Below are 15,111 nucleotides of genomic sequence, written 5' to 3' on the forward strand. Positions count from 1 at the left end.
GCAGGAAGTACTTAGCAAAGGCACTGCTCCAGAAACAGTGTCTATCATAGTAGCTGGAGACAAGGAGAGGCGGAGCATGCACCCAGTGACACAGTAATCTTCATGGGAGTGACTGACTCCATGACCATAGTGTATCTCATAAACACAAGCTAGCTAGCCCAAATTCTCCCTTCCTGCTCTCATCTGTTAATGGGATGTGATGGTATCTATCTCACAAAGGGCACACAAGCATTAAGTTAGTGCAGGGAACACCTTTAGAGCAATACTCCAGCATGTGCTCAATAAATATTAGGTTTTATTAGCATTTATTTTTCTCTGAGGTGGCAAATAGTCCACTATGTTCACATCAAACACAAAAGTATTCTCAGTGGTTTCTGTAAATCCCATTTCACATTGCCTGTGGGAAAAAGGAGATGTAAATTATTTCAAATAGACATGATCACAGTTTAAAATACTGAGTTTATTTTTAAAAAATCAGCACAGTAAAAATTACCACACAAATGACTTTACACTACCAATAACAAGTGCTTCTATTGGCTCAAGAGCACATGTTTAACTCTCCAGACTGAAGACTATGAATCCCTCAATGCCCTTTACATTCTGAGGTTATGTAACATTAAGCAAGAAAACATTAAACAAAAATCAATTTTGCACAAACAAGTGTGACCAAGCAGCTTGAATCATCACCTGAACTTGTGGTCCCTCAGAGACAATCCCAGGAGACCTCTTAGGAGCATCTGTAGTAGCCAGATTCACATGAGTCCTTGGGTGTGTCGCACCCTCTGCTCTTCTATTTCTTTCACCAAACCTCACTCAAATAACTGACAAAGGCAACTTTTTTTTTTCAAACAGTTGCCTTATTTTTTACACATATTCCTTTTGTTTTTCTCATTTCAGAGTTTCTAAAAACCTTAGCACCAGGACCCACGAGTCTTCGAAAGGCCATGTGGGCATCTTTGGTCCCCCAGAGAGTCCAAAAGTCTTTCAATCACCCACTTGGCTCCCTCCTCCAGACGGGATGCTCTGTGGTGTGGAGAGGACCTTCTGCTCGCTGGGAGAGTGAGCTGGCATGGGGAAGGCCTACCCTCTCCTATCCTTAAACTTCCTCTGATTCAGAGAAATGCTTTTCACACCAGCATGCGTCAAACAGCAGTCAGTGACTCCAAGGAACTGGAAACGTGAAGATCTCTAGGAAGGAAAGCCTTCGAAAAGGGGTTTGGCCTGTGCGCTGGGCTGCCCACTCCTACTGCTGCTGAGCAGAGGCTAGGTGGTATCACTACACTTTGCATTCCACATTGGTTGCCACCCAGTAAGGACAGGTGTCCTCATAGGACACCCCCAGTGACAATGTAAGGAACACATTTACCACAGGAGTCAACAGTGCTGGGAGCCATCAGTGACTGCACTTGGGTTAGTACTGATTGGCCCTCCCCTGTGGTTCAGTAGAGGCTGGGATTCTTATGTGAAATGTCTTTATCCATTACCTTTCAAAACATTTTGATCTCCAAACTGAGTCAGAGGAATGAACACACCATTTCAGTAGGAAAATTATACATTCTGAAAATATTGCATCATTATAATCCTCTCACGTTCCTCAGGTATAACCCACCCTGTTGTGACTTCCAGAACCACTGCTAAGACAATGAGAGAATACGGAGTGAGGATGGCCTCACTGGTGTTTCTCTTCAGTGGGCAGCTGAGGACAAAGGTTCCCCATGGGCTGACACAGGGTGGTGCTGTCCCTCCTCCAGACACATGAGGGACAGCTTTCATGCAGCAGCCTCTAGGAACTCTGAGGTGAACACAGCTTCTGCATAGTCTTCACACACATCCTGCAGCTCCGCAGCCACGGCCCCCAGGGCTTCATCTACCAGCTCATCTGAAAAGCTGGAAGACAAAGGACACAGCTGAAGGCGTGGGCAGCCAAACACGGAGCTGTTGAGTATTCATGAAAACCTAGTAAATCAACTTGGAAATTGTTTGGTGATGCAGGCGCCCAGAAGAGTGAAGATACTTCTAAAGAAGAAAAAACAGGTGAGGGGTCTGGCTTTCCCAGATATTGAGACGGTAGCACATAGATCCCCAAGCGCTGCAAAAGCACCAAAACAGACACATGGGCCTCACCCTTGAGATGGCTGATATTAGAGGTGACTGCAAATAAATGAGCTGCCCACAGCTCAGCCCTAGCTTGGTGGAGGTACATGCTTTCTCTGTGGGAAAGGGCAAGGTCTCTATATAAACATATGCATGCCCACACAACAGCCTTTTTCATTTAAACAGTTGAAGAGTACGCTGCAGACCTGGTATCCCTCAAGAACTTCAGTGTGTCCTAGAAAAGACACCTTGCAGAGAGCTGCAGTAATGTCACTATAAACCATTATCTAATCTTACCTACAGACTTTATTCAAACCTTGCCGACCATCCAAATAACACCATTAAAACTTTTTATAGTATAGGATCCAATCCAGGCTATTTAGTTGTCATATCTCCTTAGACAACTTTGTTTTAAAATAAGTTCCTCAGTTTCTTTTCATGACCATAACATTCTTGAAGAGTACAGTTCTTTTTTTTCCTCCTTATACTGTTCCTGGATCTGGAGTTGTCTAGTATTCCCATAAATCACGGTCAGCTCCATATTTCTAGAACAGATGCCAAAAGAGGGCTACTGTGTCCCTTCAGTGCTTGTCTCTTACTTATGACTGCTGATTTTGACCACTCAGTTGTGGTGATGTCTGCCAGGCTTCTTACTTATAAAGCTCTAGTTTCTCCTCTATACTTAATAAGTAAATTATATAGAGATATTTTCAGACTTACTTGGGGTTTGTTTTCCTGTGTCTTCATGACTTGTTCCTTTGGGGATGATAGTCATTACCTCTCTGGATATTGTTTCAGACTCGTTGTCTTAGTCCCCTCTCATAAGACCATAACCTCACATATATTAGCCACACTACTTGGTCTTCTATGTTCCCAACCCTCCTGCCTTTACTTTTCATCTTTAATTTTGCCTTTCTACACCACTCTGGATATATATATATATATATATATATATATATATATATATATATATATATGATATACATATATATATTTCCACATTCCAAGCCTCCAAGTTTCTCTTCCTATATAATGCATTCTTCATTTCATAAAGTATATTTTTTATCCTTGAATTTTGATTAGCTCCTAGTCCTTTGGCAAAATTCTAAGTTGTATCTTTTATTTCTATTACCAGACAGTTATTTGAGTCTGTAAACAGCTTCAATATTTGGAGCTGCTGTGGATGTGCTGTAACTATTGTCTCTCTCTTGCCTGGATATTTGATTATAAATTAGATACCGTTTTCTGAAAATTATAGAAATAAATTAAGTCTGCCATGATGGTATGATTTTCCTTCAGAGAAAACATATGTTTGCTTACATATGGAGCCTGGGGAACAAGAGATCTAGAGTTACCTCAGCTACTGAGAAGATGCAGCACTGAGTGAAGTCCATAAGACCTCACCTGAACTTACAGAGAATACAACCTTTCAAGGTCTCAATCAGAAAGAATGCAAGGCCTAGGGATGTAGCTCAGCCTAGAATGTACAAAGTCCTGGGTTCCATACCAGCACCACAGACAACAAAATGAAGAACCTTCCCAAGGCAGTAGCTTGGCACCACTGGATTCCAACCTCCGTCTCCTGACCTGAGGAGGCTGTGGATGCGTTTTCCTCCAGAGCAAACCATTCAGCACCATACTGTGGGCCAAGTGCCTGTCTTCTCCTTGGTCCTGACCTATATTCTTCATTACCTAGTTAGTATCTAGATGTCTTCAAGTGTATACATTTTATTTTTAATCCAGAGTTTCTATTAACAGTTATCCTCGAGGGAGAAGTGGTTCAAATCACGGATGTCATTTCTGGAAGCAGAAGTGTGTCATTTCTGGAATGACCACCTTGTCTTTGTATCTGCTTCTCTCTCTCTATTCCTACCACTGCTTCTCCACTAAACTACAAGGGAAACACAAGGGCACCTCTCAGTCACTCGGCACAGAGTGGCATATGGCAAGGGTTTTCCTTTCAAAGGTCTTCACTCTGCCTCAAAGAATCATCCCTCCTCGCCTGTCTTCCCCTTCCAATCTGAACGGGCTGCATCCTATGCTCAAAGGCAACTTCTTTTGAAGTGGTTTTGCCATTTTTCTGGATGTCCCATGTTGGAATCCAGATTCCCTGAAATCCTACATCTTCTTCCTTAGTGCACACTTGCCCAGGGCAGCACATGGGCTCCAGTAACTTAAGGAGAAGCAGTGTAGGGTATCAAAAGCTCATAAATACATAATCCAAGAATGCAAATAGGCATGTTTAAAACTTAAGAAAAATACAAGTAATCTACTGTTTTGCTCAATGACAAAAACACCTTGTACTTTGTAATAAAGCAGCACTTGGAGGAGGAACTTGAGGGTACAGGAGAGGTGAATGAAGAATAGTACTGCCAGAAGTTAGCTGCTTGTCAAGGCCAGTGTCTCAGACATGAGGATCTGATAACGGCTATTTCTTGCCCAGCAATACTTGTGCTCTCTGATGGAGTAAAATCCTCAACAACAGCATCAAGAAGTCAGCCCTGCCTTGAGTCACTGAAGCCCTGACTCCCAATAAGATGGGATGAGCCTGGAAGATAATGAAATTCAAACGGGGTCACAAGGGTAGAGTCCTCGTGGTGGGACTAGTGCCCCAAGAGGAAGAGATGAGAGCAAACCTCTGTAACTATAAGACAGAGCAAGAAGGCAGCTGTCTGCCAGCCAGGAAGGGGATACCCACCAGACCCTTTGATCTTAATTAACTCCCAGCCTCCAGACTTCGAAAAGACATTCTTGTTGTTTTAAGTCCCTCAGCTACAGTATTTTATAGCAACCTGAACTTGACCTGACAGTCTGCCCAAGAGGAGACTACAGGGTACTCTGCTTCTCCAAGTGACAAAGCCTCCTGCATCTGAAAAAGAGCAGTTCACAGAAGGGGCTGCCCGCTAGCCCATGAGCAGCCACTGGAACCCCAGAGCAAAGATTAAGACCTCAGCTAGTCCTTCCCCAGCTCCTCTTCAAGTGTAAAACTTGGCCCTTGGCCTATAAACAGAGACACAGAAATTTTACTGACCTTTCAGCTATTAGACATGGGTTGAAGGAGCCGATGGCCTCATGAGATATGACCCGTAGGAACTGTTCAAATCGGCTACAGTAATCACCAATGCTGTGCCGCATCCCTGGTGGGACAAAGAGGGGAGTTCGGCCTTCTTTCTGGTGCAGATCTTCTCCGACAGAGGGAAAGGGGGCCTCCCTTTTCTCTGATTCCTCTTCTGTTCCCAAACTTTCATCCAGTGAGCTGAGAACATACAAGGATGAAGGCATTTAAATGTAGGCAAGGGCAAGCTGTTCCTGTTCCACGATGGTTTGTCCTCATTCTGAACAAAACTCAGCATCCTACCATCACTGCCCACTTCTCTTCCCACCACACTAATCCTCAACATGGCAGGCATTCCTGCTTTGCAGATGAAAGAAAACTCACACTAAGTGTCAGCACAACTTGTACATGCCAGAGCGAAACCTAGCTAAATGCTGCCAGGTATGGGAGGCTTCCTTACAATGCCAGTGTTCAATGCCTATATAGAACCACTGATTTAATGACCCATCAAAGTTTGCAAGAACTTTGCAAGCTCCAAACAACTTCTGCCATATACGAACTAAAGGGATTCAGAATTTAACTGCACCCAGTGCTACCAACTAGCAAACATCATAGTGTTACTGCCACTTACTTGGCATTGCAGGGCCTCTCTAACAAGATGTTCACAGCTGGGCTCTTGGGAGTTGCTGTCTTAGTGATCTTGATTGGATGGGGAGCCAAAGGTCTTTCACTTACTGCTGGGTTGCTCTGGTCTAGAAAGGACAGGCATAAAATGACTGATTTAAAATGTGTCCCTCTTATGAGTGTGGTAGTAGCCAATGAACTGTGAAGGAGTCACAGCCATCTTCCCCACACACTGACACAGGCCCGGGGTTGGTGTGAAGGGGCTTCAAACACAAAGGTGAATTTTCAAGTTGTAGAGAAACAAAGAGGCAGTGTTCAGAAACCAGTGCTGCTCCCTAGTTCCACGTCAGAATGCTTGCCTGGTCTGTGAAAGGCCTCAGAAGACACCACTTTACTGGGACTCAGCTGCCAGTCAAGGAGTCTGAAGTCATGAAGTTTGTTTTTCAACCTTTAAATGCTTTGATTACTGAAGAAAGAGAAAGCCACTCAGATCTGAACACTTACTTAGCGGATCTAACTTGTCTCTGGACATTGTTGCAAAAACTCTGCATGAGAGTCAACACACTAATTTATTAACTATAATTTGCAGGCCCAAGAGCTCGCCTGAGCTTCAGGAGATTTCTAGTTTTAATTGTGCTTCAAGTGGAAGAAAGAAACCAGTCACTCAGATAATGTTCCAGTAAGACACTTTCTCTGATGCATATACATTCTGGTGATGGCACACTGTCAGGAACAAACACTGCCAAGGTCAGTTTTTGTAAAAATGTAACCACTACCTAGTAAAATCTATTTTCAGTTATTCACAGAGAGAAAAGGATTAGACACCATGACCCTAAGATCACTTTAAGTTTGGGTCTGAGCCAAAAAGCATGTTACCTGGATTCCTACTGTGGTCTCGTGATGTTGGGATCACAAGTGTCCAACACCCACTTCAGTTCTTAGTGTTCTAAAAAGCTCCTCTTTAAAAAAAAATTAATTATGTGTATGTCTGCACTGGAGCGTAGGTGCCTGCAGAGACTGGAAGAGGGCCCTGGATGCCCTGGAGCTATATTTACAAGCAGTTGAGAGCTGCCTGATGTGAGTGCTGGGAACTAAACTCTGGTCCTTTGCAAGAGTAGTATGCTACTTTACATACTAAGCAATCTCTCCAGACCCTAAAAAGCTCCTCTGAAATGTAAATGCAGCCTCTACACAGAGACCTATATAGCAACCAGTAATTCAAGGTTGTCTTCTCAAAAGGATAAGTCCCTCCTAAAACTGTCTTTCACAGTTTGTGGCCCATGACCAAACTGTCAGTAAAGCACATCCCTTTCTTCTGCCTCCAACTCAAAAAATGCTAAATGCCCATTGTCTCACTACCCAGTCATTAGAAGGGTCCTTGCTGTACCTTCACCCATTGTCTGACTATGCAGTCCTTAGAAGGGTCCTTGCTGTACCTTCACCCATTGTCTGACTATACAGTCATTAGAAGGAAGGTCCTTGCTGTACCTCCGCTCAATGTCTGCACAATCATTAGAAGGAAGGTCCTTGCTGTACCTTCAGTAGCCTTGATGGAGGCATGACGACTGACAAACTCTCCAGGCCTCAATGAACCTGAGGCTTAGTTGGGAAAGTTAAGACACCTTGATAAACAGCTGTAGCCTGCTGGAACAGGCTGTGGGGTTCACAAGCAAGAGCTGGAGAAAGGGAGAGAGCTATATAATAAAAGTTGAGTATCCCTAATTGCTTTGGACCAGAAATGTTTCAGATGTTTGAGCTGCTCAGATTTGGGGAAGTATGTATAAGTTTCATAAACCGAGTGCCTCAAATTGCAAAGTCAAATATTTTAAGACTCTGGAAGCACACTGGATCTTAGCATTTTTGTTTATGGTTGCTCAGCTGTGTAAGAAAAAGTACTGCACAGGTAGGATCACATGAGCCAGGCCCAGAAGAACAATTCAATTACTAGCCCATGAGGTAGAAGCCAGGGGGTGTCACCATGAATAACAACAAATTGAACAAAAACTGCAGAAAACACAGAAGAGTACAGATACGTTCTGTTACATGACCCATTTTTCAAAATTTAACATGCAGAATACTTTTTTAAGAACAATGCCACAAATTTGTATCTTGAAATAATTCTATGTGACATAAGCTGGCATCAAGCACCAACCACAACTCCTTCCACATCTCTAGGTAAGTGTGATATGCACTGAATTTAAGTTCCATTAGGAGTAATGCTCAACCACTTCTACTTTCTCACGAGAAGACAAACATGAGTCAAGCAGAATTTGATAAGCGCGTCCCAGCAAACTGTGACAGCGGTCTAGCAATTGCAGCCACAATGTAAATGTATGACTTGAAAAGTGAAAGAGAAAAGCAAGTCTCTTTCTTCAAATGGAGTGAGAACAAGTGACAATCACCAGCCTTTTCCTCAGTCCACAAACTTTTATCTAAGATAGACCATAATGCTAACACTAAAGCTAAAACAAACAACTATAAAAGTTTCCAGAAGAAAACTGTATCCTCTTACCCCACTGGCAGGCAAAGATTTCCTGGACCACAAAAACAAAAACAAAAGCAAATGATACATAAAGTTGACTGAGGTTTTATCAGAATTAAAACTTCAGCACCATTGAGAAAGGAAGTAGTTAAGCCATACACAGGAAACACGTATCTGCAAAACAACCAACCGAGTAGAGTGGTGGCTGCCAGCAAGTGGTGGAGTGTGGGGGGTGGGTGGATGGAACCGGAAGTAACCATTGATGCATGCAGAGGCTTGTTCTTGGGCGTGTGAAAATAAATGTTTTGGAATTGAGAAAGTAGCAACGAATACTGGTCAGACAACTATGTGAATATAGCAGTTACTTACAAAGAACAAAAACCAAAAACCAGAAAGGCAGTGCTGAGACAATAGCTCAGAATTACGGTGTCTGCTGAGCATATACAAGGTACTGGGTTCAATTCTCAGCACTGCAAAATACAAAAAAACAGAAACAAACTAACCCAAACATATTTGACAAGAACTTATGCCGAGTACACACAAATATTCTGTATAATTAAAAACAAAAGGGCAACCAAATTAAAAAAGACAAAAATACTTTGGACATCTCAAAGAATTATATCGCATTAACTACTAAGCACTTGAAAAGGTTCAAAGTACTACTCATCAAAAAAGAGAAATTGCCAGGCGGAGGTGGTGCACATCTTTAATCCCAGAACTTTGAGAAGCAGAGATAGGGGGATCTCTGTGAATTTGAGGCCAGACTGGTCTACCAAGTGAGTTCCATGACAGCCAGGGCTGTTACACAAAGAAACCTGTCTCATCCCCCACCAAATAGAAAGAGGGGAGGGAGAGGGAGAGAGGGAGAGAGGGAGAGAGGGAGAGAGGGAGAGAGGGAGAGAGGGAGAGAGAGAGAGAGAGAGAGAGAGAGAGAGAGAGAGAGAGAGAGAGAGAGAGAGAGAGAGAGAGAGAGAATGGACAACTAGGGGTTCAGTTTTCTCCTCTCACCATTTGGATTCCAGGGACAGAACTCAGTCTGCCAGGCTCGGCAGCAGGCACCTTCACCCGCTGGGTTTTCTCATTGATCTTCCTCTCTCCTCACCTTTCAGATAGGCTCTTTACTATGTAGTCTAGGATATCCCAGAACTTGCTATATAGCCCAGACTGTTCTCAAACTCTCAAGCTGTAAGAGAACATATTCTAACTTCTATTTGCTACAGTAACAACAGAAAATAAGCAACAACAGACTATAACATGCTATGTTGACTGGAAGAGCCTAGACAAGAACACATTCTCCAGCAAGAGGCTGCACTTACTCTAACCTCTAGCTAGATTAGTCAACATGGCTGAGAAGCACAGTGTTGCCTAAAGTTAGGGCATTGACTGGGAAGGACATGGGAAATTTCCGCAGCGATGGTGTGTACTACATCCAGACAGGAGTTTGGGTAAGAAACAAATCCATTTGTCAAAACTCCTCAAATGACATGGTTGAGACCTGTGTGTTATATAACACATACAAGTGTTTTTAGTATATACAAGTATTTTTATATACAAGTGTTTTTATACAAGTGTATATACAAGTGTTTTTAGCTAATAAATTTGTGTGTGAGTGAGGGAGACAGAAGGAAAGAGGGAGGGAGGCAGGAAGGGAGGGAGGAAGGAGGAAGAGAGAGACAGAGAGAGAGAGACAGACAGAGACAGAGAGAGAGATGAAGGTGTAAGAATACAGGCACTGGCATGGTGAGGAGCATGCCTGGGGGTCAGGACAAACTTAGATGAGTGAGGACTTTCTACTGTTTGAACCAGGGTCTCTCTTGTTGCCTATGACAGGCTAGCTGGCCCAGGAGCTCCTGTCAATTCTGCTTCAGCCTCTCAGTAAGTCATCTCTCTATTCCTTATATGTAAATATTACCTCAGAAAAATAAAACAAAACCATAAATAAGCAAGAAACTTAAGTTGATGCTGCATATTTGGAGAAAAATGTACTATAATCTGGTAGTTTACTTTGAAATGCATAGACAAAATCATCTGAAATGCAAAACTGAGATAAACCGAGGACAGAGGGTAAACAGAGACATGGTAACTTCATAGCTACAAGATGAGGATTTTGGTCATCACTGGGCAGTTTTTCTCAGCCTTTCAGTATGTCTGAAAATTTTCAGAGAAAATATTGAGGGTGGGGTTGGGGAGAAACACCTACCATTTCTTTCTTCCTGAATCCATAAATGAGGGTCAGCGTATACAATTTTATTATATCTTTGGCGAACTGTCTCCTGGTATTTCTTTAAAAAAGAAAGTTTAATTTATGAGAAAAGTAAGTTTCATTATAAGCCAGAAGTAGTAAGTATGGAAACAGTTCAGCAAACGGACATTGATGAGAACAGGTATCTGCTGAGCAGCTCATGAGAGAAGCCTAGGAGAAAGTGTGACTAATATGACTGCAACCTCAGCCAGCTTGTCCCCTAGAGCTTGCTGTGATGGCAGACACAGGTCCCCTGTCCACCTATGGACCACCTGTATTTTCATCTTCATTCGGTTTGTGTTTCAACAGACATATATTGGCTATTTCTACTGCTTAGAACAGCTCAGGTCTAGGCAGTTACCCCAAGAGAGAGAAAGTGGTTTAAAGGATAGGATAAACAGTGTGTCTTTAAATTTTCAAAAACCAACCAAAAATTATCTTCTTTATAAATTCCTATTTAGCAATGAGGAAAAACTGAGCTAATCGTGATACAACTAAAACAGAAATTCTGAGTATGGGGCCAGCTCTGGGCAGGGCATCTCAGCCCTCTCTGCAGTTTTGTATGACCTTGATCACACCATTTGATCATTGGGTTTTGATTTCCTGTTCTTGAACAATCCAGTAGGATGGTTCATGTTTGAGGTCTAAAAGTTTGTAAGAAAAAGGAGTCATTATAAAAGTAGTAGCCTGCAAACTAAGGATGTGAGGACATCTGTGATGTGAGAGTCACTACAGCAAGCTAGCTGAAAGGTGTCTGTAAATGATGGATGTAAAAGTCAATGGTCCAAACTGTGGGACCAAGTCCTGGAATCGATGTTTTTGGAATTACAAGTCACTGTTAACAGAGTGATAACAGTATGGACCACTTGTTATGTGTCAGATAAGTTTGCTAAATACTTTATATCTTCTATTCCCAAAAACCCTACTTATTAGGCAGGGTAAGCAACTGAACTAAGGTACACTTAGTTGGCAAGAGAGCTTGGATTTAAAGTGGGACCCTGGGGCTCTGTCACATTGTATGTCAGTAGCAAGATCAGGAGCAGAGGTGAACCCCCACTGGTAAGACAGACCAGCAGGCCCAGACCTTACTTCCATTTCCTCCATCCGGAGCATCATCGTCTCTAGATCGGGGCTATCCTTGCTGTCCCCCAGTGTGGCTGAAGTTTCTAACCCCAAGTTCTTATCATGAGTCATGGCCCAGAGCTCATGAGCAGCATCTTCCAGACGGTCATCCAGATGATGAATATTCCTGGATCCATAACTGACGCCTGAAGCCTACAAAATGAAGGAAGAAGGGGTGAAAAGGTAATATAAAGAGAACGGAAAAATTGAAGACTATTGCTGATCATTACAGCCCCAAAGCATAGTGATCCAACTGACAGATATCCTATACCAGAACACACTTCTCAGTCAGTACGTAACAAAAGCACCAGCCAATACAATTCTATCAGTCCCTTAAGTGATTGCACTGACCTAGTAGTGCCTTTACTGCAATTTAACCAGTCATTTCATCTGCCTTGCTGACTGGACATATCTCTTCTGCCACACTTATGGGAATGTACCATATTTTATACATCATGCATTCTAGATGGCATGTCTTTTCCTTTGGTCCATGCCCTCGTAAAAGCCTCACAGCACTACAAAGTTCAGGGTTCTTTTCTTAGCTTGAGGCTCTTGTTATGATTTAAAAGAATTTTAAACATTCTCTCCTGACTTTGTGTGTGCTTTAAATTAACAAAGTACTTTATAGTTTGCAAAGCAATCCTTTCTCCATGCTTTCTTTCTTTTTCTTTTCTTTTCTTTTTTTTTTTTTTTTTTTTTTTTTTTGAGACAGGGTCTCTACATAGCCCTGGCTGTCCTGGACTCACTTTGTAGACCTGGCTGGCCTCAAACTCACAGAGATCCGCCTGCCTGTGCCTCCCAAGTGCTGGGATTAAAAGCTTCTATCACCACACCCATCTATTTTCTCGATCCTAATATAGCTCTATAATCTGATCTGTTTTTTAAAAATATCATCTGGGTAAAGAATGAGACATTCCTGGAAGTAAGGCCTGGTTCTGCCCTTCAACTTTGGACAAGTTTACTCAGCCTCTCTGGGCTTATCTTCTTCCTTTTCTTTTGGTTTTTTTGAGACAGTGTTTCTTTGTGTAGTCCTGGCTGTCCTGGAACTTATTCTGTATACCAGGCTAGCCCCAAACACTTAATTTTTTAAAAACATTTTAATTAAAATGTAATTACGTAACTTGCCCCCTTCCCTTTTCTCCATCCAGTTCCTCCCATGTCCCCCTCTTACTTTCTCTCAAAGTGCTAACCTCTGTTTCTTTATTGTTACACACACACACAGACCTATATAAACACAACCTGCTGAAGACACTTAGTGCTGCTTGTGTATACACAATTTCATGGCTCACCATTTTGTATTAGATAATTAATTAGAGGGCTCATCCCTGGGAAACACTAGTTCTCCCTCTCTCAGCAGTCATGAGTTGCCTGTTTGATTTTTTTTTTTATTTTTTATTTTATTTTTGGTTTTTTGAGACAGGGTTTCTCTGTGGCTTTAGAGGCTGTCCTGGAACTATCTCTTGTAGATCAGGCTGGTCTCGAAATCAGAGATTCACCTGCCTCTGCCTCTCAAGTGCTGGGATTAAAGGCATGCGCCACCACTGCCCGTCGCTGTTTGATTATTTTTAACGCTGATTATTGATACAGAGCCTGGAAAATTCCTTGCAATGAGAATGTTTCCAACCCAGAATTCTAAACAAGAGATGGGTTTTATCTTTCAAACAATTGTATTAAAGATGATTTAAGGCCTACAAAGTAGTTTGCAAATAAAAACCCTGTTTTATTCATAGTATTTATATGTCTATTTTACTGTTAGTATTAGCAATCCATTTCATTTTCCTTTCAAAATGAAATGTTTTTATGGAGCTGCTTTCCTAGGTTAGAAGATAGCCCATCACTTTATTTGGTAGGCTAAAAGGGGCTTTTAGTGGCCATGATGTATAAAAAACACCAAGCTATCATACAGCTAAGACTATAATGAACAATGGAGGCTAGTTCCAGTCTTAGCAGCCTGACCTCACATGGGACTCCAACACAAAATAACACCAAAAGAATGGCAACAATGAAGATACAGCTAAAACCTTGTTTAACAGTTACATTAGTTGGAACAATCTTGACCTATGGTCTTCTTGCTCCCAGTCACTGGGCTATTGAACCCTCACTCCTGCTTCCTTCTACCTCCTTTATTCTCTGCCTTTTACTTGTTTGGAGCAATTACAGCAGCAAGCACCTTTTTTTTTTTCAACTTTTAGAAGATTAAAGGAATGCAATTTGTACCTTCTACTCCAAAGTCCCTAAGGCCTGGCAGAAGGGACAGTCCCCTAAACATTAAAAACAAATCCCCCAGAGGAAGATCAACCTAAACAACAACAAAGGAGGTTTTCATTTTCCTCAAATTCTTTCATTTCTTTCTTGGACCTTCTTTCCTTTCTGTTAGATCAGACATGGTCATGTACTAGGTGCTCAAAACTTGTTTGCTTAACAAAAACATTAGGCCTTAAAAGGAAAGGAAATTAGGCTAGTAATGAGCCAAAGTAGGCTGGATGAAAAAGAAATGAGGGAGCTACTCTTCTGCCTCAGGCCATCAACATTCGGAGCCACACTTTATCTACACTCTGTCATTAGGAGAGAGATAAAAGTGCACCAACAAAAACCTGTGGCTCTAGAGATGTCTGTGAGCTGGTTATAAGGCCTATTCAGACACAGAACTAAATATATACTCTAAGAATTAACGTGCTACATAGGAAAAAGAATGTTCACTCTCCTTGAGTAGGGTAATGTGGTATTTGTTAAGTAATCTACATATCATTTTCCTTTGACTGGAGACATGATCATGTAATAATATCAGAATCCCAACACCACACACCTGCACTGCAGGCTGGGATGCTGTTGCCGCTGCCGCTGTTGCTGCTGCTGCTGCTGCACTTGGTGATGGACGATCCTTCAAAAGACTATTTGCTTCCACAGAAGAATTAACTCTCTATTAAAATGGACAAATGCATTCACAGATTATAAAAATTCACGACTCCTAACACATAAGCCACATTGCAGAAGAGCCTGTGTGGAACCACTCATCAGCTCTAGCTGCAGTAGGCTTCTTGCAGCAATCAAAGCACTCAGTCCTCGTGAAAACAAATGCCATGTGTTGTTCTCGGTGTTCCAGACATTATTTTTTTAATCTCTCAACTTTATAAACACTGTCAGCCTAGCTATATGCTGCTTTGCAAGTCATTCAACCTGTCTGTTCTATACTTTTCTCAAGAGTCAAATGAGAAGACTGCACAACTCCATCTGAGGTTACGAATCCTAGAATTTCCATGGACTCTAATAGCCTAACACTTCTTAGAATGCCAATCAATTAATTAATGTCAATCAATCAATTAATGTCATTATATTCTTACATGACATCATGTATAAGCATGAAACAACATGGCTTCTATCTCTAGGGTGGATCCATCAGGTGTCACTATTGAATCCCTACTGCTTACAGGAGGGTGACATAAAATCGTGGTATGCTGTAAGTTACATCTTTGAGAAACTTCTAGTTTGTGC

At 42.0% G+C, this 15,111-nt stretch overlaps 1 protein-coding gene across 12 annotated transcripts in view; it reads right to left on the reverse strand.

Moving 5' to 3' along the window:
- Positions 1–275: 275 nt before the first annotated feature.
- Kiaa0753 (KIAA0753 ortholog) overlaps positions 276–15,111 on the reverse strand; it is a 52,989-nt gene continuing 38,153 nt past the window's right edge. For 7 of the 12 annotated variants that reach the window (XM_040749069.1, XM_040749067.1, XM_040749070.1 and 4 more), the window contains 6 exons: positions 14,426–14,539; positions 11,587–11,772; positions 10,456–10,537; positions 5,781–5,901; positions 5,126–5,350; positions 440–1,887 (listed from right to left, as the gene is read on the reverse strand). In XM_040749069.1, coding sequence (XP_040605003.1) covers positions 1,770–1,887; positions 5,126–5,350; positions 5,781–5,901; positions 10,456–10,537; positions 11,587–11,772; positions 14,426–14,539 — 846 coding nt within the window. In that variant the 3' untranslated portion in view covers positions 440–1,769. Of the gene's footprint in view, positions 398–439; positions 1,888–5,125; positions 5,351–5,780; positions 5,902–10,455; positions 10,538–11,581; positions 11,773–14,425; positions 14,540–15,111 lie in introns of those variants that run through there. The other 5 variants (XR_005878290.1, XM_040749072.1, XR_005878291.1 and 2 more) reach the window with 5 other exon arrangements.

The sequence above is a fragment of the Mesocricetus auratus genome, unplaced genomic scaffold (assembly GCF_017639785.1).
Source record: "Mesocricetus auratus isolate SY011 unplaced genomic scaffold, BCM_Maur_2.0 Super-Scaffold_100007, whole genome shotgun sequence".
NCBI lineage: Eukaryota > Metazoa > Chordata > Mammalia > Rodentia > Cricetidae > Mesocricetus > Mesocricetus auratus.